General features: G+C 61.1%; 1 protein-coding gene and 1 long non-coding RNA gene across 10 annotated transcripts in view; one reads left to right on the top strand and one right to left on the bottom strand.

Moving 5' to 3' along the window:
* Positions 1–20,991, top strand: part of ZFR2 (zinc finger RNA binding protein 2) — a 41,379-nt gene that overhangs the window by 14,061 nt on the left and 6,327 nt on the right. For 6 of the 7 annotated variants that reach the window (XM_023243787.2, XM_023243792.2, XM_023243780.2 and 3 more), the window contains exons 2-13: positions 4,848–5,043; positions 5,985–6,099; positions 6,557–6,781; positions 6,874–7,124; positions 8,111–8,293; positions 10,448–10,676; positions 11,781–11,932; positions 12,886–13,005; positions 14,455–14,594; positions 15,676–15,808; positions 16,474–16,664; positions 19,637–19,808. In XM_023243787.2, the coding sequence (XP_023099555.2) occupies positions 4,848–5,043; positions 5,985–6,099; positions 6,557–6,781; positions 6,874–7,124; positions 8,111–8,293; positions 10,448–10,676; positions 11,781–11,932; positions 12,886–13,005; positions 14,455–14,594; positions 15,676–15,808; positions 16,474–16,664; positions 19,637–19,808 (2,107 nt within the window). The remainder of the gene's footprint in view (positions 1–4,847; positions 5,044–5,984; positions 6,100–6,556; positions 6,782–6,873; positions 7,125–8,110; positions 8,294–10,447; positions 10,677–11,780; positions 11,933–12,885; positions 13,006–14,454; positions 14,595–15,675; positions 15,809–16,473; positions 16,665–19,636; positions 19,809–20,991) is intronic. The other variant, XM_045043726.1, reaches the window with a different exon arrangement.
* LOC123381779 lies at positions 2,854–12,652 on the bottom strand. Of its 3 annotated transcripts, none has more exons than XR_006589204.1 (4): positions 12,063–12,638; positions 11,279–11,450; positions 3,244–8,125; positions 2,854–3,107 (listed from the first exon to the last, which is right to left on the bottom strand). It is a non-coding gene; the product is annotated as an uncharacterized LOC123381779 (long non-coding RNA). The 3 variants fall into 3 exon arrangements; XR_006589203.1 differs by having other exon boundaries at positions 2,854–3,104; XR_006589202.1 differs by having other exon boundaries at positions 2,854–8,125; positions 12,063–12,652.

Raw genomic sequence — 20,991 nt, 5'->3', positions numbered from 1 at the left:
CGTCCCGGCCAGCGTCTAGTTGGCAACCTCCTAAGGTCGGTGAGCTGGAGCCCGGCCACGCCAGTCCCGAATTCCTGGCCCACAGACACCGTGAAGACAGATATTACTGTTGGAAACCACATCACCGGGGATAATTTTTGACTCAGCGATACGTAACTAACACGTAATATAAATATCTACCAACGGGAAGAGAGGCAGGTGAGCTGCGACGTATTCAGACAAGTAGGTAATCAGCCTTGAAGTTTGGGAGGCCCCGGGAGGAGAGCGTGAACGGAAGCCTGCACGCCAGATGTCTCAACATTGCAACGTTACAAACCAAGCTGGCAAAAAGTTACATGCGGTATGTTTATCCTACCTCCCCTGACAAACATACCTTTCTAGCAACAACAACAAAGAGGCTAAGGGTTTTGTGGCTGGCAGAACACCAGAGATGACTGAGTTTATTTCTTCTTGCGCGTGCCGGCATGCTGTTGATGGGCTAGTGCTGCCTGGATGTCTTAAATAAGATGAAGACATACTAATTCAGAAATGATTCTATATTCTGTGAAATTTTTCTTAGGTGCCTCAGTTTCAGCATGAATGATGTTTGCAGTAATCAAGATTTTCACGTCCTTTCGAGTTTTGTTACAGAAATGCCCTGAAGCAGCTGTCATGGATGGGCTGACTTGTGTCCCCCTAAAGTTTATCTCTTGAAGTCCTAAACCCCAAGATCCCACTCAGATGTGACTGTATTTGGAGATGAGGGTCCTTAAAGGAGTGATTCGGTCAAAACGCGGTCGCAAACGTGGGCCCTGATCCTGTCTGACTGCTGTCCTTGTAAGAGGAGGCGAGGACACGGACACCCACGGAGGGACGACCGTGTGAGGACGGGGGAAAAGACGGTGTCTGTACGCTCGGGAGAGATACCTCGGAAGGAACCAAACCTGCCAACTCCTCCGTCTTGGACCTCCAGCCTGTAAAATTGTGGGACAATGAATATCTGGTGTTGGAGCCACTGTGTCGGTGGCCCTCCGTAACGGCAGCCGTGGCAAAGGAACACGGCCCCTTTCCCGTCAGGCTTCTGCCTCTGGACTGCAGAGCACATGACGTGGTGACGTCCAGAGCCTGAGTCCCCGCAGGGACGGATCCTCAGAGGGGTGTGCACTCTTACCCACACGGGTGCCCGGGGGCGTGAGGCCTTCATTTCTGCTGGAACCCCAATGGAGAAAGGCTGAGGTAAGGATCTATCCAGGAGATGTGGGTAAAGCCCAAGGGTACAAAACAGGTGTATTTTCACCAGAGATGCTGAGTGAGCGTAAAATGTAGAGAAAGCAACGTAATTTTTCATGTGTTTCTAAAAAGTTTCTTAAAATTTTAAAAATTTTTTATTAACGTTAGGAAAACGTGGGTCGAGATGGGGAATGACTGCTAGTGCTCATGACTTTGTTTTATCTTACTGTTGTAGCGAGATAAATACAACATAAAACTCACCATCTCTGAGTGCACAGCTCAGAGGCGTCAGGCACACACACACTGTCGTGCAGCCACCCCCACCACCCGGCTCCAGAACTTTCCATCTCCCCAAACCGGGACTCTGTTCCCACGAAGCGCTGACTCTCCCTGCCCCCTGCTGCCCCCGACCTCAGGGGCTCCCACCGTCTACTGTGTGTCTCTGTGGACAGGACTCCTCTAGGAACTTCCTGTGAGTGGGGTCATGCAGGACATGTCCTTCTGTGTCTGGCTTCTGTCACTGTGCACAGTGTCCTCACGGTCTGTCCACATGGTGGCAGGTGGCAGGACGTCCTTCCTTGCGGAGACTGGATCATATTCTGTTGTGTGTGTGTGTAGGCCATATTTTCCTTTCATGTCATAGAGCAAGAGGTGGGGAGAACGGTCTCCCCAGGGCCTGAACCGGGTTAGTCACAAAAGCAGGTGGGGACAGAGATGCCTGTGTGCTTAGTAAAGGTGTGTGCGTTTGTGATGTGTGGGACCTTCTTTTTTTAAACATTTTTTTAGTGTCTATTTATTTTTGAGAAAGAGTGCAAGCCGGGGAGGGGTGGAGAGAGTGAGACAGAGAATCCCAAACAGGCTCCATGCTATCAGCACAGAGCCCGACGTGGGGCTCGAACCCATGAGCCGCAAGATCATGATCTGAGCTAAAATTGAACACTCAACTGACTGAGCCCCCCAGGCGCCCCTAGGTGGGGCCTTCTAACGCAGCATTGCCCCATCAGAGTTTCCGTGATGAAGGAGATGTTCTGTATCTGTGCCTTCCACCATGGTAGCCACTAGCCACGTGTGGCTCTCAAACCCCAAATTAATTAAACTACATTTGCGGCGTCTGGGTGGCTCAGTCGGTTAAGCGTCCGACTTCGGCTCAGGTCATGATCTCACCATTCCCGGGTTCGAGCCCCGCGTCGGGCTCTGTGCCGACAGCTCGGAGCCTGGAGCCTGCTTCGGCTTCTGTGTCTCCTTCTCTCTCTGCCCCTCCCCCGCTCCCACTCTGTGTGTCTCTCTCTGTCTCTCAAAAATAAGTAAACATTAAGAAAATTAAAAAAAATTAAACTACATTTGAATTCCGTTCCTCCGTCACCTGAGCCGTGTTGTAAGTGTGTCGGGGCCACATGTGGCCAATGCTGGTGTGGTGGACAGTGGCAGCTCTAAGATGTGGGGCCAGGTCAGGGGCCATCTGGCCCAAGTAGAAGGGCAGTAGGGGACCTAACAGTTGCGAATGAAGGAAGCACAGGTGTTTGTCTCCATCCGGGTTCCTTCCAGACGGCCTGGGGGGGGGGTTGGGGGGGGGAGGCAGGTTGCAGGGTCACATGAGTAATGAGGACGTAGCTTTACACACAGCATAACATTGGAAAGCGACAGTGCTGTATGAAGACTCAATTCGAATGTGGCAAGAGCACAAAGATCATGGCCAGTCCCGGCAGGGAGGGAAGGGGGTCTGATGGAGGGGATTGAGTTCTCGCTGCTCAAAGAAACTTGGAAGCAAATGTGGCAAAATAGCAACGCTTACTACACCTCAGCGGCGTGCACCGTGTTCTTTGTTTGAAACGTCTTGTGATACAGAAGTCTCGGCGCTGAGGGGATTCAGAGAGCCGGTCAGGCATCCACTTGATCTGCTTTTGGGCCAAGAAAGTCTGTAAAACGGTAGGCTGAGAAGCAAAAATCTCACGAGTGGCTGACTCGAACCGAAACGTCCCTCCTAATGGGTGGGGTGCTGCTCCTTCCCCGGGAGAGACGAAAACAAGTGGTTACCTTGGAGGGTTGGCTTCCGGCTGGGCTTTACTTTTGCTGTAGAGCTGCAGATTTCGAGTTGTCTGGACAGTGGCGTTGCACTTGGGAGTGGCCCGCGGGGCACCGGAGGGTCCAGGACACTGCCTCCAATCGAATCTAGAAGCGTGCCGTAGGTGGGAGCCGCAGGGGCCGCCCCCACCTGCCTGTTTCCCACACATGTGCCCCGGGGGACGCCTGTAAGCTCACGCTCCGCGTCTGTATTTACTGAGCACCTGCTATGTGTCCGATGCTGTTGCTGTGCTGGGAGAGACCTTGGGACATGCTGCTGTTCCTGCGGGGGAGGGACAGAGACGATCGGGTGGCACTGGGAAGAAAACCCCAGCAGGGCGAGGGGACAGAGTACTGCCACTGTCCTAGACTGACTCGGGGAGGGCTTGTTGGAGGAGGTCACATCTGACAGGAGGGGATGCGGGGGGGCGCTGTGAGAGGACCCCTCTGGCTGCCAGGATGCCAGTGAGGAGAGGGCGGGTGCCTGGTGGGGGTGACGCACCAGGCTCCGCTGGCCCCCAGCTCCCGCGAGGAACCTTTGCGCTTTACTCTGAGTGGTTGACGCTCAGCATTCTGCTCGGCCTGGAGGGCGCTCCGTGTGTCGTCCCAGCTGGGCAGCAAGCCACTTAGAGGGACAGGAGCCGTCACCGCATGCCTGGCTTTGGTCCAGAATGTGTGCGGAAGTACCAGGGGCTCGAGCAGTGCTGGCCGCGGTGCCTTTGTCCTTGGGACCCCCTGCCCTGGGGCACACACACATGCACACACACGCACCTTGCCTCATCCCCGGCTGGCTTTGCGGCAACTTCCTTCTGTGATCCATACTGGTGTTGGCTAAAACCTCTGATGCTGCTCCTCTCAGACAAACGGACTGTTACCTTTGAGGATGATATTTAGCAGATGGGGGCGCTTGGGTCACAGAGATCTGGGTCTGGATCAAGCACTTGACCTGTGTCACTGGTCCTCAGAGGTTCCTCATTCGGAAACGGGACAGGTGGTCACAGTGGCGCCTTCTCAACGGCAGTAAGGGGAGAGTGAGGTGGTGTGGACAAAGGCCTCGGTGCTGTGCGTCCTGCAGAGCAAGCCGGCAGTGAAACTCATTCTCGTGACTAAGAGTTTTTAGTTTCGTGTTAACTGATTTTCCGTATCTCAATAATTGGGGGATCCATCGGCTCCTCGGTTACAAAATACCATTCAAGTCTAGCTTTGTCAGAAGAGTGTCGATGTCCAGATAAAGCTTGCTGCCCGCACGGATGAGCCGAGAAGTCAACCAGTGGGCTCAGGCCCTGACTTTGTCACTTACGGTGCCTCGGTTTTCCTCACCTGTAAAACGGGGGCAAGGAGGGTCCCCAACGCACAGAGGTGTTAATGACATTGTGGTAATTCGTGAAAAGTGCTTAAAACCAAGCCTGCTCTCTTAGCAAGGCCTTAACAAAGGCTAGTAGGTAGAGAAAGTACAGAATTACTGTCGGCATCCCGAGCAGCCGACGTTCAGGGTCCGACGGAACTTACGAGCTTCCACGAAGGCGTTCCCAGAACTCCGTGACGCAGCCGGCTCCTGTGTTTATCTGTGGTTCCAGCGCCCAGCCTCCGACGGCTTTTCCCCTCCCCGCCACCGGAGCCGGCCTCGCCCCGGGACCTGCTGCGACCCCGACGTTTCCCGCGGCCGCCCAGCCCCCCGGGCCTGTCAGCGTGGCGGGGTGTGGCGGGTACCAGCCCTGCGCCAGCTGGCCCCCGGAGCCTGCCCCAGCGCCCAGCGCCGCTCCCTCCTACCAGGTACCAGCCCGGCCTCTCTCTCACCGGCACCTCACCTTTGAAGCCGCGGGTAGCGTTGAGTGGGAGCGTGCAGCGGGTGGCCCTTCCCCGCGCTCCTGTCCCCGCCCGTGACCGGGAGCCGGGGACGAGCGTGAGCCCATCTGGCACTTCTGGTGCTGCTGCTGCCATCTCCCCGACCCCTTCTCTGGGCCTGGACATCCAGCCGCTCGGAACTTCCAGCACGTCCCGCGCCGGACGTGGTCCAGACCCCCGGGGCTCTGCCGCCCACCACTCATCCCCTCTAACATCAGCAAACGGCACCACGGGCCGCCCCGCCGGCAGAGCTCGCTCTGTTCGGCTCCGCCCTCTTCCTCTGTCCCTTGCCTTTGCTTCCCCAAGGCCTCTGGGCGTCTCCCCGCAGCCCGTCCCCCGAGCTCCTGCCTGTCCCCAGGGCCCACTCCCGACCCCTGCTTTCACGCTCACCTGCCTGTGGTCCCGTTCCACGTGACGACCCGAAGGCTCCTTTGCACGTCACCCAGACCCTCCCCGAGTCCCTGGCCCCAGCTGTCACCCCAGCCCCTAGTCCCCCGCTCTGACCGCCTCCGTCCTCTGCAAGCCCACCAGCTGGCTCCACGTGGGGGCCTCTGTGTCCTGACCCTGCGGGGAACCCTGTCCCCACATCCTCACGTACCACCCTCCCTGCGCTGCTCCCGTGCGAGCTGTCTCAGGCTGGGCATTGCCCACAGCGCTTCTGCCCTCACACGTCAACATTTCCACGAGAGCGGCCACGTCCAGCTCGCTGGTCGCTGCGGCCCCAGCTCCTGAACCGGCCTGTCAGAGTCGGAGCTCAGGAACTGTGAACGTGAGCCGAGCCGCGTGCGGGGCCGGCGAGGGCACGCCTTGCCCCTGCCCTGAGGGGCCCTCTCCCTGCTCCGTGTCTCTCCGGGGTAACCCCCTCGCAGGACGGTTACAGCCGCAAACCCGCGACGGATGCCGGCAGCTACGAGAACAAACAGGATCCCCTGCCCGCTGCCAGCCAGCCTCGGCTCCCGGCCTCGGCAGTGCCGTGCCAGCCAGGTGGGCCTCTGTAAGGGGCCGCCGGCTTCCCTGTGGGAGCAGCCGCCGCGGAGCCACATTTTAAACTTGCCCAATTCGTAGGAGGTCCAGGGGTCGTGTGACTGTCAGGGCTGCCTTCTCAAATATGCGCCGAAGTCTCAACTAGGGCCGGGCCCGTGTAGGAGAGAGAGGGAGAGAAGGAAAGAGAGGCAGAGACACGGAACTGGAAGGAGATCTGGAAGGAGGGGTTTCTGCTGAGGACTTGGACTTGAGGGGTGGGAGAGGCCGGGGCCCTGGCCTCCAGCTGCAGCTGAGACTTCCAGGAAGTTCGAGGCCAGTAGCACCTGGGACCATGCTGGTTCTAGGCAGCGGGAGAGGCCCGTTGCCACGGCTACGGGGGGCCGGGATTCCCACTGCTGGGAGGGGGGAGGTTGGGGGCAGAGGGGTGGCTTTGCAGAGAGGTTTTGTTTGCCCTCAGGGACTAAAGGAACGCATGTCTGGCCCGGCGGTGGGTACGGCCAAGCGCAGCCCCTGCAGCAGGCGGCCACCGCTAACGCAGGACAGCCAGTCAGCACCCTGGCCCTGAGCTGCACGGAGAACGACACCTGTCTGCCGGCCGCCAGCGCTCTGCCCGCGGCCTCCGTCTCCACCCTGCCTTCCTACACCCCGACCTCCTACAGCCCCACGTCTGCCCTGGACGCAGGTAGGGCGCATTTCCGTGTGCGCACAGGCCGTTCCCGAAGAGGCGCCACAGCCAACCCGGCGCCCCGTCTGGGTTTTCTCTCTGCTTCCTAGGACCGAGCCACCCGCGCTGTGACCTGGCCGAGCGCTCGGCAACCGGTCCTCACCGCCCCTCACCGCCGCCCCCCCGGCCGCCCCCCCCACTCCCAGAGCCCATGGGCTCCCTGTGGGGCGGCCCCGGGAACAGCCCTGGGGCCGGTTCTGCCGGCAGCCTGGCCAGAAAGCCGCCGAAGCCCAAGGGTGGCCCCAGGCAGCCCCTGCTTCACTACTGTGACGTCTGCAAGATCAGCTGCGCCGGCCCCCAGGTCAGCTGCCCTCCACCCCCCGCCGAGCAGGCCCTGGGGACCTTCCTGGGGACCATCCTGCCGCCTCGGGTAGCCACACGTCAGGGGTGTCCTGTTCCGGAACTGGCGGTGACACGGGCGCATCAGAACTGCCTTCCCGGCGCGCTTGTGGAGGACACGAGGGCAGGCGCGGTGCTGACCGCTGGCGGCGGGAGCACGGGCAGAGGCAGGCAGCACCCCCTCCTGCGAGCAGCCATGGGTGCAGCAGGGGCAGTTCCGAGAGGCCTGGGCGGGGGGTGCACCCTTGTTTCAGGGCTGCTCGAGCAAAGGTGCACCTGGAGCAGGGTGCCTGGTGGGCGAGAGCAAGGGTGTGTGTGTTGTGTGTGCGCGCGCACATGCACCTGCTGTTGCTTGGGTAAATGCTCACAGGTTTCCTGTGTTCCGGAGAGTGTCCCCTCCTGCTCCTGTCCCCGCTTCCCACCTGCCCCCGAACCAGCCCGTGTGGGTTTCCCCGAGATCTCTTCCCTGCAGGGCATGCTGACCCTTGGCATGGTCAGAGCGCGTGGGTTTAGCGGGCCCACTCTGGGTGTGTTGGCTGCGGCCGGCCTTGTCCTCAGGATTCCCAGGGAGGAGTCCGGTCACTTGCCGGACGCTGCCAGATCCTTTGGGCTCAGGCCTGTGAGTCCCGGCAGCCTCCCTCGCGTGGACCCCTCGTAGCCGCGCTCCAACGAGGAAACGTGCCCTTGCTGTTGTGGTCGTGTGTGTGTGTGTCCTTGAGTGGTTTCCGAGGTCAGATGCTGCACAGCCAGGGTTTTCCTTCGGAGAAGCCTCTGAAACCACGTGTGTGTTTCTTCAAGGACACTGGCTTATTGATTTTCAGATACGAGAAAGAAAAAGAAACCTTACGTTTTTCAGCCTGAGCTTCTGAGCCTGTTGACGGGGTTTAATGAAGTGGCTTGGTGGCCGGCACACACGCCCCTCAGGCCGCTCTCCCTCTCTGCCTGCAGACCTACATCGAGCACCTAGAAGGGCAGAAGCACAGGAAGAAACAGGCGGCTCAGAAGATGGGCACCCGGCCTGACGGCAGCCCGAGCAGGGCGCAGACACAGCTGCGCTGTGGCCTGTGCGCCGTGTCCTGCACTGGGGCAGACGCCTACGCCGCTCACCTCCGGGGGGCCAAGCACCAGAAGGTAGGAGTCCTCCCAGGCGACAGCCCGGTGGCACCACGGCCGAGGGGTTGGAGGGGGCGGCCGCCAAAGGCAAGGAGCTTATAGCTCCCTGCTATTAAAGTCCCCCCGCCTGTGGGACGACAGCATGGAGCGGTGCCCGGGCCTCGTACCCGGACCCCAGAGGGAACCTTCTGGGCTGTAGGTGTGTTTACGTGTTTATGGAAATAAGCATTTGTGTGTTGAGGGGATCAACCACGTGTTCCATTTGAAGTTCTGCTTTTTAAAGATAAGTGGGTCAAATTAAACTAATATGATGAAAACACTAGGTTTAAAAAAAGTTTTTTTTCATGTTTATTTATTTTGGAGAGAGAGATAGAGAGAGTGCGAGTGGGGGTGTGGGGGCAGAGAGAGACGGAGACACAGAATCCCAAGCAGGCTCCAGGCTCCGAGCTGTCAGCACAGAGCCCGACGCGGGGCTCGCGCTCACGAGCTGTGAGATCATGACCTGAGCCGAAGGTGGACGCTTAGCTGACTGAGCCACAGAGGTGCCCCTAAAATGCTAAGTTTTAGCTGTTTCAGATTCTGTGTCTCCCTCTCTCTGACCCTCCCCTGTTCATGCTCTGTCTCTCTCTGTCTCAAAAATAAATAAACGTTAAAAAAAATTTTTAAGTGCTAAGTTTTAATGTCAATTTTAATAGCAATGTTTTAAGTGATATGAAATTATTTAACATCAGTGCTTTTAATATGTATTCCTATTTATTTATTTTATGGTTTTTTGTATTTTACTTTTGAGAGAGAGAGAGAAGGGGAGGAGCAGAGAGAGAGAGAGAGACAGAGGGTCCAAAGCAGGCTCTGTGCTGTCAGCAGATGTGGGCTCGAACTCACAAACCCTGAGATCTTGACCTGAGCCAAAGTTGGACACTTAACCGATGGAGCCACCCAGGTGCCCCATATTCCTATCTTAACATCAGCATTTTTGTGCGGCCTTCAGAATGCACATAGTGTGTCCTCTTATGGAGAGACTTGATGGGATCCCCACCTGAGGGAAGGTCGGGACACACCTGCCTCTCCCCCGGGGGGTCTGCTCTTCCCGTGCTGCACAGCGAGCTTCTGGAAAAGCAGCCCCCTTCCCAGGTGGTGGTGGTAACTCGCAAGGTGACTCTGGCCACAGGGGGCGTGTGCCGAGGGCGGGAGGGGACGTTCCTGGGGAACCAGCTTCAGGCCTCGTGGTTACCGAGCAGGAGGGTTAGGAGGGAACCTCCTCCAGGTGCCCTCCCTCACGGCTGGCCCTCCTCCCGCCCCCCCGCCGCGGGACCCGTCTTCTCCCCTGCACTCCTCAAGAGCCTTGTCTCCAGCGCGGCCGGGGCAGGCTCTCAAAGGCGTGAGGGAACCCACAAACCCCTCAAAGGAAGGAGCGACCCGTGGAGGAGGGGAAGCACGCGGGTGGAGGGGGTGCCCAGGCCTGGCCGCGCAGGGTGCAGGCGGGAGAACTGGGGCCCCGGAAGGGTGGGCTGTCCTGCGGGTCCGGGAGAGCCTGCAGCCAGCTCTGGGCGGGGGCGGGTCTGAGCTGTGAGCGTCAGACCCGGGGGGAACAGGCGAACACGGCAGTTGAGGGAGGGAGAGGCAGTTGGCGTGAGGACGTTGCAGGTGGCAGTCAGTCCTCCCAGTAAGTACGTTTGACGGGGGGGCCGGGGGATGCCGAGGATGGGGTGTGACCGGATCCCGGGTGCATCTGTGTCCGTGGATGTGTCCACACATCCCTGAAGAAGGTGGAGTGTGTCCGTGGACATCTTAGCAGTGGCCTCTGGCCACACATCTCGCCACACACACTGTGTCCCGTCCGGGCCGGGCCCGGGGCTGGCGCTGGGGTTGCAGAAAATGGCCCTTTCAGCCCGAGCCAGTGCCATTTGGAAGGGGGTGGGCCTAGGCAGCACAGGGTGTTGACGTGTTATAGGTCCTGCCTGCGCAGGACTGGTAGGGCCTGGAAGCAGGAAGGAGCTTCTAGAAGGAGTGGGGCTGGAGAGCCCGGGGCGTGTCACTGGGGGCTGGGGTGGGAGCGGCGCCCTCCGCTCCGTAGGCTCCCAGCCCTGCACACCCCTAGGTGTTCTTCCCGTCTCTTCAGGAAGGCCGAGGAGGCCCAGAGAAGGCCTGACGGGGGACCTGGGTCTGTTCCAGGTCTTCAAGCTGCACAGCAAGCTGGGGAAGCCCATCCCCCCCATAGAACCCGTGCCGGGGAACTCCAGCTCGGCCACGGCCGCGGGCGCCAGCAGGCCGGCCCCCCTCACCGCGGAGAGTGCCCCCACGGCCTCTGCCAAGCCCACAGCCCCCGCCGGCCCCAGCGCGCATGCCCTGAGCAAGCCAGGGCCGGCCAGGAGACCGGCGGCTTTGAAGGCCTCGCGCCTGGGTACGTGTCTGCGTGTCACAGCCAGCCACCCACGTCCTGACTCACTCCTCACGCTGGGATTTCAAGGAAGCGCTTGTCCATTTAACTTGTGCGCGTGTGTGCCCGCCATCCCGACTCCGGAGGGACAAGCCTCTGGATGGAGGGCGGGGATGGGGAGAGGCAGGCACCTTCCGGCCACACCGTGGTAGCGCCTCTCACACCCCGGTGCTCGTGGCGAACAAAGCGGGCTCTGATGAGTTAGGTGGGTCCCGGGAAGTTAAGGGGGGCTCCTTGCCACTCCACCTGCAGCCCGTCTCCCCTGGGTGGGGGTGCACCCGCCGTGGCCTGGGCAGTGGAGGCAGCCAGGTGGCACCAGCCGGGCGGGTAGCTAGGATTGTGTGTGACGCCCTCGCTCCACCGACTGCTTAACGGCACCGCCTGATTTACCCTCCACGACTCTCAAAAGTAGCTTTTGTCACGATCCCGGTTTGCAGAGGGAAAAACAGGTGAGGCAAGGCCCCGGCCACCTCACACGCGGTGCAGATGCGATTCAGACCCAGGTCCGGCCGACAGGCTCTGTGCCCCCCTCCCTGCTGCACCCGGGAAGCAGGGGGAGGACTTACCTTACTTTGAGCCTCAGCAGCACCGTGTTTTGAGTAACCACGTGCTATTGAAGGTGAAACCGTGAAGCAGCATGGCTAACAGGTGGGTCTCCCCTGTGAGGCCCGGTGAACTTGCCCCACGGGGCTGGGCTGACCGTGTCCCCAGTCCACCTGGAACTCTGTCCTCCGTCACCTAAGGGATGCAGAGTTGGAGCGGCTGGGGGCTCCTCTGGGCGGGGGGGGGGTTGTGGGGGGGGGCGGCGACAGGGCTCTCTGTGGATGCGTTCGGATTTCCGCCAAACCCTGTGTGGGCCCTGTTCTCTCAGCTGCGACCCAGGCCGGCCCAGAAGGGTCTTTTGGGACCTGGATCTGACTGACTGACGTCACGGGGGCTGGGGGTGCGGGTGACTGGGCAGCAGGAGACCTCGGTTTCCATGTTGTCCACCCTCCGCACTGGCGGACTGGAAGCCAGCCGTGGTCTCCGGCCGGAGCGGGCTGTAAGCAGCGCAGTCCTCCCTTCCAGGGCCCCCCGAGCCGCAGGCAGCGGGCAGCAGACTCCCCGAAGGGGCACACCTCGTATCAGATGGGTCTGGGGAACCGCCCACCGGAGGAGGCTCTGCAGAAGCTTCTGGAAGGTGTGATGTGCAGCCCGTGGGCCCAGGCTACGTGGAGGAGGTAACTGCCAGGCAGCCGTCGTGATGGGGCCATCGGTGTGCGCCCGCCCTGTCACTGGGCCGTGGCAGAGGATCTGGGCAGGGCCCAGACTTCAAGATCTCGCCCCGCTCTCCACCTGAGGTGTACACACCTGTCCACGGGAGAAGCCCGCGGGAAGGCCCGGGCCCTGGGCTTCAGATCCTGAGACAGACCGGCACTTCCTGAGCCTTTTCCCGCTGGGAGGAAGGCAGAAAGGGGGATCTGTGTCCTGCCGAGCTTCTCCCCGCAGGCACGCGATTCTCGGGCTTTAGCAGCCGGTGCACACCCTGCGTGGCCAGCATCTGACACCCAGAGCCCCGGCAGTGGCCCTGCAAGGCCTGCCTCCGGCAGCCTTCTAGAACCAGACTTGGAAGTCGCCTCCCCGGCCGGCCCGCTTCCGTAGTCCCAGCCTCACCTCCTCCTCCTCCTCTGTGGCTGAAAGCATTAGCGTTTCTTCTGTCCTCAGGGTGATGTTTTTGTTTGACCAATTCAGCATCTTCTGTTTTGTCTGGAGAAATAACCACCCAGATAGATTGCTGCCACGGGAGGCCCTGTGGTTGGGCAGTTAGGAGATAGTAAGGTGCTGAAAAGCCTGAGGAAACACAGAAGGGGCCTGTGATGGGTGGAAATCACCATAGGGCGGAGGCCAGAGCCCTGCGGGACCGGCCTGGGCCGTGGGTTCTGTTGTCTGGGGTGGGGGTGGGGCAGTGGGAGGAGGAGGGGGGCGGGACAGTGGCAGAGGCGGCCCGGGGCACTGGCGGGCGTGTTGGTGAAAGGCCGGCTACCCTGAAACCCACTTGGCAGGCGGGAAGCCAGCGCGCGGGCCTGGGGACCCCTAGGAGGGCCCGGCGCCCTGGAGGTGACGGGAGGCGACCCTGCCCGGAGACCGGACCCGCTGCGGGGCAGCCCTAACTCAGCTGAGCTCTGTGTCACAGGTGTGTAACGACGAGGGCAAGGTGATCCGGTTCCACTGCCGGCTGTGTGACTGCAGTTTCAACGACGGCACCGCCAGGGACTTGCATGTGAGGGGACGGCGGCACCGGCTCCAGTACAAGGTGCGAGGGGCTGGGGAGGACCTGTCGGGTCCGCGTGCTCCCTTTGTCCCCCGAGGCTGAGCCCCCCCCACCCCGGCCCCTCGAGCGGCATCCAGACCTGGCGTTTCCCGCTGCCGGGAGGAAAACCCAGAACTGTGTTTGCTCATGGTGCGCGGTCTCTTGCTGCGGAACGTGTGGTGGGAAAACCGTGCCTGAGTGATGCTGCAGGGCGTCCTGGAGCGCGCAGAACAGGCTCGCGCAGGCCGCCTCCTGTCCCCGGCCCCGGCCGGCTTCTCTTCTGGCCTCTGCCGGGAGCCTGAGCTGGCGTGCAGCTGAGACGGGGCTCGGGGCTGAGCGGGTACCTGGGGGCCGGGAGGTCACGGCCGAGGGGCTGCTACTGCCACGGGGGCGTCGGGCTGTCCGGGCTGAGCCACATCTTCAGGGAGCCCGGCCTCCAAGGGGTCCGGGTGGCGGGTGCCGAGGGCCTTCCGGCGCCAGCAGGGTCCTTGTTAGGGGGTCCGCTCCCCACACGAGGTGGGGTGGCTCTGGGGTCCCTCAGCCCTGTGGGCTCACCCGGAGGGGCTGCCGGCTGTCTCCCTCTCTCAGGTGTGCAGGGCACCGGGCCTTTCACGCGTGCACACGGCCTCGCGCGTGTCTGTGCGCAGCCCGTGTAAAAAGCGGCTTCTGGCTATTCCCCGTTCTTTAGCAGCTTTATCGAGATGCCATCCACACGCTGCACACTTTAGCCACGTGAGCGCACAGGTTCGTGGCTTTTGCTGCTGCGTCTGCACAGAGCTGTGGCCATCGCCTCTCTGTAATTCCAGAACACTCCGTCACCCCCAAATGAAGCCCACCCCTGTTAGCAGTTGCCCCCACAGTTTCCCCCACGAGCCCCCTTCCCGTCCGTGGATGAGCCCGTTGTGGACATTTCACAAATGTGGACTCACACCCCGCGTGGCCTCTCGTGTCGGGTTCCCTCCCTGAGCGTCGTGTGTTCGGGGTCCGTCCGCGGGGTGGTGGGGGCGGGGGGCGCCTTGCTCCCGCGCATGGTGGACACGCCGTGTGCGCCTGCTCATCCGTCAGTGGACACGCGGGCTGTTCCCACCCCACGCTGCTTAGACGGTGCTGCACTTTCTGGATGATGGAAGTAAACGCTCAACACAGAGTCCAGGAGGGAATCTGAGATACTTTGGAAAACACGGATTGCTGAATTCCACACAGATGCCGCTTCCCCCGAGCGACCTTGATTAGAAATAAACATCTTGGGTCGGCTCTGCGGCGACTGGTCAGCGGTCGGCCGTGGGGTCTCGCGGTGCTGCCGATTCCCTTCTTCCCTGGGCAGCGTGGGCTCTTGTGGCCACACCTGGGCGGCGTCGAGTCGGGCCACAGAAGGCCGTGTGGGCTCCCTGGGCTCCGGGCCCTCGTCTAAAGGAAGGTCTGCCGTCTCACAGCCCTTCTTACCCTTTCCAGAAAAAAGTTGACCCTGACCTTCCGATCGCAGTGGCGCCCAGCCCCAGAGCCCGGAAGGTGCTGGAGGAGAGGCTGAGGCGGCAGAGGCAGCTGAGCAGGAAGCGGCTGGAGGGGATGCGGCGCTGGCACGCCGAGATGAGGTGCGCGGGCCCCGCCGGCTGCCTCACCCTCCCGCACACCCTCTGCTCCCTTTGAGGCCCCCCCAGGCCCGGGTGCTCACCCCTGAGAGGTGGGCAGGGGACACCGCCCTTGGCAGAGATGGTCAGGCTCAGGGCCTGCGTTAGCATCTCGTAATACACGCAGGACGGCACAGCCACGGCAGCCACGGGACAGGCGCTCTGGGCCCCACTTCACAGGGACGCCCTGCGTCTCCGTGAACCCTGACCCCAGTGTCCCCTGACTTCTGGTGTCCCCCTGACCTCCAGTGTCCCCTGATCTCCATTGTCCCTCGGACCTCCTGTGTCCCCTGACCTCTGGTGTCCCTTGACCTCTGGTGTCCCCCTGACCTCTCGTGTCCCCTGACCTCCTGTGTCCCCCGTCCTCCTGTGTCACCTGAACTCAGTTCCCCTGACCTCCTGTGTCCCCCAACTTCCTGTGTCACCCTGACCTCAGTTTCCCTGAGTTCCTGTGTCCCCCTGACCCCAGTGTCCTCTGACCTATGTCCCCCTGACCACCTCTATCCCCCTGACCACAGAATCCCCTGATCTCCTCTGTCTCCCTGACCCCGGGATCCCCTGGTATCTGTGTCCCTCTGACCTCCTATGTACTCCAGACCTCTGGTCTCTGCCTGAACCTTAGGGTTCCTTGTGTCCCCCTGAATCTTCATGTCCCCTGACCACCCATGCATTTGTCACATCCTCCTTCGCCCTCTGGAGCAGGTTCAAAGCATTATTGACATGGTGTCTGATGCTCCAAAGGTCCAGGCAGTGTCTGAGCTGGAGAACAAGGCCCAGGACAGACTCAGGATTGCAGCTGTCCTTCGTTCCCTCTTGCCTTTGGCATATGTTCTCCCGACCCGCCTGGCCTCAGTCTCCCTGATATACGGCGGGCATTTGTGCAGGACCCACGTCCTGGAGGTGGGCTCCCAGGGTCCCATCAGGCTACTGCGTCTGTCCCTGGAGGTCCTGGAGCCCCGACCTCACCTAGCATCGCTCTGATGTGACAAGCCCAGGGGACCCTCGGCTGCTTAGAGCAACCTGTCCCCCCTCTTCCCCCCAATAGGCGCTACGATCTATGTAGGAGGCGACTGGAGGAGGGGCCACAGGCCCAGGAAGAACACCTTGGACCCTCGCCACCTGACCAGCCCCCTCCTTCCCTCCCGAGCAGGCCGGGGGCACCTACTGGCTCACCTCTGGTGGGTGGCGGCCTTGTCTTTGTGCCAAATGCCTCCCGTGGTTGAGGCCCCACGGGCGGGTGAGGTTCTCAGGCCCTCCCTACAAGGACCTGAATCTTCTAGGAGTGAGGAACATGACTTTGAACGAGGACCCCCAAAGGGTGCCCAGGGGTGGGAGCTGGAGGGCCTGAGGGCCATAGCCTCATCACCAGTCGCGGACAGGGGCCCCAGGCCTGGGTCCCATCACCTGCCACAGGCGTTCCTAGCTGTGGGGCCCCAGTCACCGTTTCCCTCTGGAGCCTCAGCGTCCATCTGTCCACGCACGCTGGGCCAGGGTGGGTTGGGAGCCCCCCGTGCCCACCTTGCCGAGGGGAAGGACCCCGCCGAGGTGGCTGCGAAGCCTCTGGCTCAGACATGTAAGACCACCACAGAGGGGAGCCCACTGGCCCCACACAGTCCTGGGTCCTCTCTGGCTCACCGCCTCGGGCGTCCCTAGCCTTCCTTCACCTGGCTCTCTGCTGCCACTTGCCTGCCACCCCCAAAGCCAGCCTGGCTCCGGGGCTCCCCATCCCCGGACAGGGCTGCGTGTGCCCTGCAGCAGCCGGGGCTGACCCTCATCCCCTCCCCTACCTGCCGGGTGCCGGAGCCTCTCAGCCCGCCTGTGACACTCTCCCCTTTGCCTGTAGCCCACACGGCGGCCGGAGTCCAGCGATGACCGGCATGTCATGTGGATGCATGCTGCCATCTACCCCACGGAGGAGGAGCTCCTGGCTGTCCAGAAGGCCGTCTCCCACGTGGAGCGCGCCCTCAAGCTGGTGTCCGACGTGCTGGCCGAGGAGAGCTCCGGAAGCCCAGAGCAGGAGGGCGGCGAGCACAGGTAGTGGAGGCTCCTCTCTGTTCCCAGGGCCCAGGGGTGACCTCAAGCCGTTCTGGACAGGACATGGCTGGCAGGAGGGCAGAGGCCGCCTCACCTGGGACGGCCTCTGAGCTGTCCGCGGTCTCTGGGGCTTTCCAGCCATGGGCAGAAAATTCCCCAGACTGACGTTTCCTATGGAAGGTGCAGCTACAGTGCCATTCACGAAGGGTTAACGGCGTCCGTTTCCTGGTCTGCGAAACGGAGATAAGTGTGATTCACAGGGCGATGAAGGCCCCCCAGCGGGAGATGCCGCTGGGCCCCCATGAATCACCGCGACTCCTTCCTGTGACTTGGGGCAGGGAAGCCCCTCCGCCTGCAGTCGGAGAGGAAGTCAGCCTTTCCAAGTCCCTTCTCTCCGGGGCCTGCTGCTTTGGCTCCTCGTGGAGTTTGTCTGTTACAGTAAAACGTAACCCGGAATTTACTGCCTGAACCGTTTTCGTGGGTCCGATTCGGCGGCACGGAGGGCATTCCCCACCTTGTTTCCAGAACTGCATCCCCCACCGACCCGGCCACAAATCTGCCCCTGCTAAATTCCCGATGCCCTCGCCCCCTGCCCCCCACCCCCCAGTCCCCTGGCTCAGCCTGTCCAATGATCTGGACATTGAGCAGAAGAGGAGCCCTGTGGCGTCGACCCGTTTGGGGTCTGGTTGTTACCAGTGTCTGCGCCCTCAGGAAGCGCCTGGGGCTACCTGTGAGAGACTTCCGAAGGGTCAGCCCCGGGCTCAGACTCGGGACCTCCCCTAGGACAGTGGACAGGGGTGCAAAGAGGCGCTCTTTCTGCTCTGCACTGACGCCCTTGCAGAGACGGCCAAACCCCCTCCCAGCTCCGAGGTCTGCCCGGGTGTAGGGTTCGCTCACCGGTACACGAGAGCTGGTCTGGCCCCAGGGTGACCCTTGCCCTCAGCCCTGCTCCAAGGGGCGCGGGGCCGGCTTCCCTGGGCTGGTGCTGTGTGGGGTGCGTAGGAGCGCCACGCCGCACCCCTTCACGTGACGCTCCCGTGTTCCCTCCGGTTTTCTCCCAGCACATGGGTTTTCTTTCTGTTTTTATTCATTTGCTTATTGTTTGTGATTTTAAGTTTATTCATTTTGAGAGAAAGAGAGAGCATAAGCAGGGGAGGGGCAGAGAGAGGGGAGAGAGAGGATCCCCAGTGGTCCTGCACTGAACATGGAGGCCGGGCAGTGGACACAGGCAGACCTGGGACCTGCAGGCCTTCCTCAGGTCTCCCCCCCACCAACCCCCCCATCCCCCAGCAGCGCAATGTCATGCATGCCCACAGCACTCAGCGGCTGCAGAGTCGTGTGGGCCCGGGACAGTAGGGGTGGGGACCGAGACGGGTCAGCCTCCACAGGGCGCATCCCCGTGCTGCCCCTGCACGCCCCTGCCCTCCCCCTTCCCTAAGCCTGGCAGCTGCCCTGTGCCCGAACAACAAAGCTGACCTGGCTCTTTTAAGCCTTCACGTAACGCTTACGGCATGCCGCGTGTTCTGTCCTTGGGTTAGTTTTCGAAACTTGGAAATGCGTTCTTTACAAGGATCGTAGCGAGCCGTCTTACGGCTGTTCTGTTATTCACTGTTGGAAAGAGCACGTTAGGTTTGGGTGTTTTTCTTGTATAGTGGAAGCTCCCCAACGTGCACAGAATTTGATGGAACAGTGAGGCCCGGGGGAGCGCCAGGTGCCGGTGCCCGAACCACGGACTCCACACGAGGCCTCCTCAGTCTCTTGGAAGGAAGCCTTCTGAGTCTATGCCCTCTAGGATTTCAGTAGCCGTCCCTAAACAGCAAGGACTCGCGATTTAACAAAACCACAACACCATTGTAGTTTAACAGTCACCCTTTAACATCGTCAAACAAGCAGGGTCAAAATTTCCGTTGTCCCACAGAGATCAGAATGTGGGTTGTTCTGTTTTACAGCGTGTGTGAATTGGGATCCAGCTTGATTGACGAACCTCTGCGTCTTTTGGTCTACTTGCCCCCCCCTCCCCGCCCACTCCCGCCCTGCCCCGGCTCTCTGCCCCTCTTCCCGTGGGAGGGGGGAATCTGTGGAGTCTGGTTCTAGCCCCGTCCGCAGCCATTCTGGGCTGGATTTGGCTGGTGGCCTCCAGACCTGGTCCTCTCAGGCCGTGTTGGGCTCTAGCGCTGTGTCGTCCAGAAACCAAGAAATATATAAAAAAACATAAATGGATTTTAACAGATCAGGTCCCCTCCTATCCCGAGAAGTGTCACAAAACAAAGAGTGGCAGCTCTTGGAGCCCGGTGGGGACTTTGTGTAGACACCCGCCGAGGGAGGGGCCCAGGCGGGGCCCAGCGAGGGAAGCGGCCTCGCGGGGCTGGAACACGGGGACCAGGGGAGGCCGTGTGGGAGAGGATGGCTGCCGCGAGTCGGCCTGGGAGAACTGGGGTGTCCCCCACCTGCAGAGGGGGTAGCACCGGGAGGTGATGTGTTGGGACAGATGCTGTAGTTAGGTTCACCCTGTGCAAAGCTGGCCTGAGCTTCAGGGGGGCACTTGGGGACCATGTCCGGATGCCTCGGGGCCTGAGGAGAGAGGGCAGACTCCCGGCCGAGCACCTGGCTGGGCCTCCTAGCCAAGGAGCTGAGGTGGGGGCCCGGTGGCCCCAGAGACGCTCAAGGAGCACAGAGCCAGGGGCCGTGTGGGTGGCACCATCTGGCTGAAGACCAGGGGCCACAGGGATGGCCATTGGTGGCCGTTTACAGAATGCAGAGAACAGCAGGCAGTAACAATGCCCGCCCTTACTGAGCGTGCGCAGTTTGCCGGGCTTGTTCCAAGGCGCATGTGCCCGTTTCCCAGATGGGGAAGCTGAGACAGAGGCCCAGCAAGGCGCCCGTGGTTGCGGGAGCGGGGGACCCCGGCAGCACTCCCTTCTCCAGACCCTTTCCCCTGTGGGTCTCACGCGTTTTCGGGCTTGTCTCCACAGCAGCGGCTCCCCCAGAGCTCGGGTCCTGAAGGGCGTGATGCGGGTCGGCCTCCTGGCGAAAGGCCTCCTCCTGCGGGGGGACAGGACGGTGCAGCTGACCCTGCTCTGCTCGCAGAAGCCCACCCACACCTTGCTGCGGAGAATCTCGGAGCAGCTGCCCCGGCAGCTCCCGGTAAGAGCCCGGCCTCTGTGCCTGGCGGGCACTTGGGCTCCCGGCTGGGGCGGCTGTGTTTCCGCACGAGGCTGCTAGACGCGGACCGGCTTGTTTTTGTACAAAAGTTGACAAGAGGAGGAACTTCGGGGCTCCTTTATAAAACGAGTTTAGGGTCAGACTCAGGATGTCAGTGTCCTGTCACTGAGGGTGCTGACTTACCAGCCACCCCAGGGGCAGTTGGTGCCAAGGACTGCACAGGACCCTCCCCCTTCACAGGGGAGACGAGAGGGGACCGTGGCGGGTGGCCTGGGCTCCTCCCCTGGACTGTCTGGGACTTTCTCACCCGAAACAGCGACTGGGGAAGGGCTGAGAGCACGTCGTGGTTTAAATGGGTCTCAGGTTAAAAAATCAATTCCCGGGGTGGAGGAGGCTCTCCTTCCTGGTGTGTCTGTCTCTGTTCCTGGGAGAATCCAGCCCCGGGGGTCGCGCAGACCCAGATTGGCCCTCTGGGGTCCCCACTCTGGTCAGGAGGTGAACGAACATGCACAGGAGCAAGCTAGCTTCCAATGTGTTGTCTGTGAAGAAATGAAAGTCTGATGCCAAGGAGGGAGCACTGGCAGGGAGGGGGCACGTCAGGATGGTGGGAGGTGTGTGTCCCGTCAGGATGGAGCTAGAGACAGGGGGGGGGCTTGAAAGATGGGGGGCAGGATTGCTGGTCAAAGGCTTGAGGCCAGATGCTTCTGGTAGATGTTGCCAGGTCAGCCTCCAGCAGTTTATACAGAGGTTTGCCAGCCCAGCTGCCCCTCGACTTCTTGAGGTTCGTCCTCAGAGGCGATGCTGGTGCCTCGTTATAGTTTTAATTTGCTTCTTCCTTAGCGTGGCGGTAATCTGTGTCATCACGTAAAAAGGGTCTTCCCTGTTTGTTTTCTGCAAACCACCTGTTTCGTCGCTCGCAGGTTTTGTGGGATTTTTTTCATTGGATCGCTGGTTTTGTTGTTGTTGAGCGGCGGGCGTTCTTTACATATGAAGGCACCTACACGCAGGGTGTTTTTTGTACGCATCTCTACGCGTGTGCGCTCCTAGAGGGTGGGGGCTGTGTCTCAGTCCTCCGGAGGTTACAGGCGCCCAGCACAGGGCCTGGCGCTCGACCACATTCTTGCTCGTTTATGCCTGCTTCTCAGCTGCACTGACGTGGACTCAG

The sequence above is a fragment of the Felis catus genome, chromosome A2 (genome assembly GCF_018350175.1).
Source record: "Felis catus isolate Fca126 chromosome A2, F.catus_Fca126_mat1.0, whole genome shotgun sequence".
Classification (NCBI taxonomy): domain Eukaryota; kingdom Metazoa; phylum Chordata; class Mammalia; order Carnivora; family Felidae; genus Felis; species Felis catus.
Note: the sequence above shows the minus strand (reverse complement) of the source record. Positions and strands in the feature narration are given on the sequence as shown.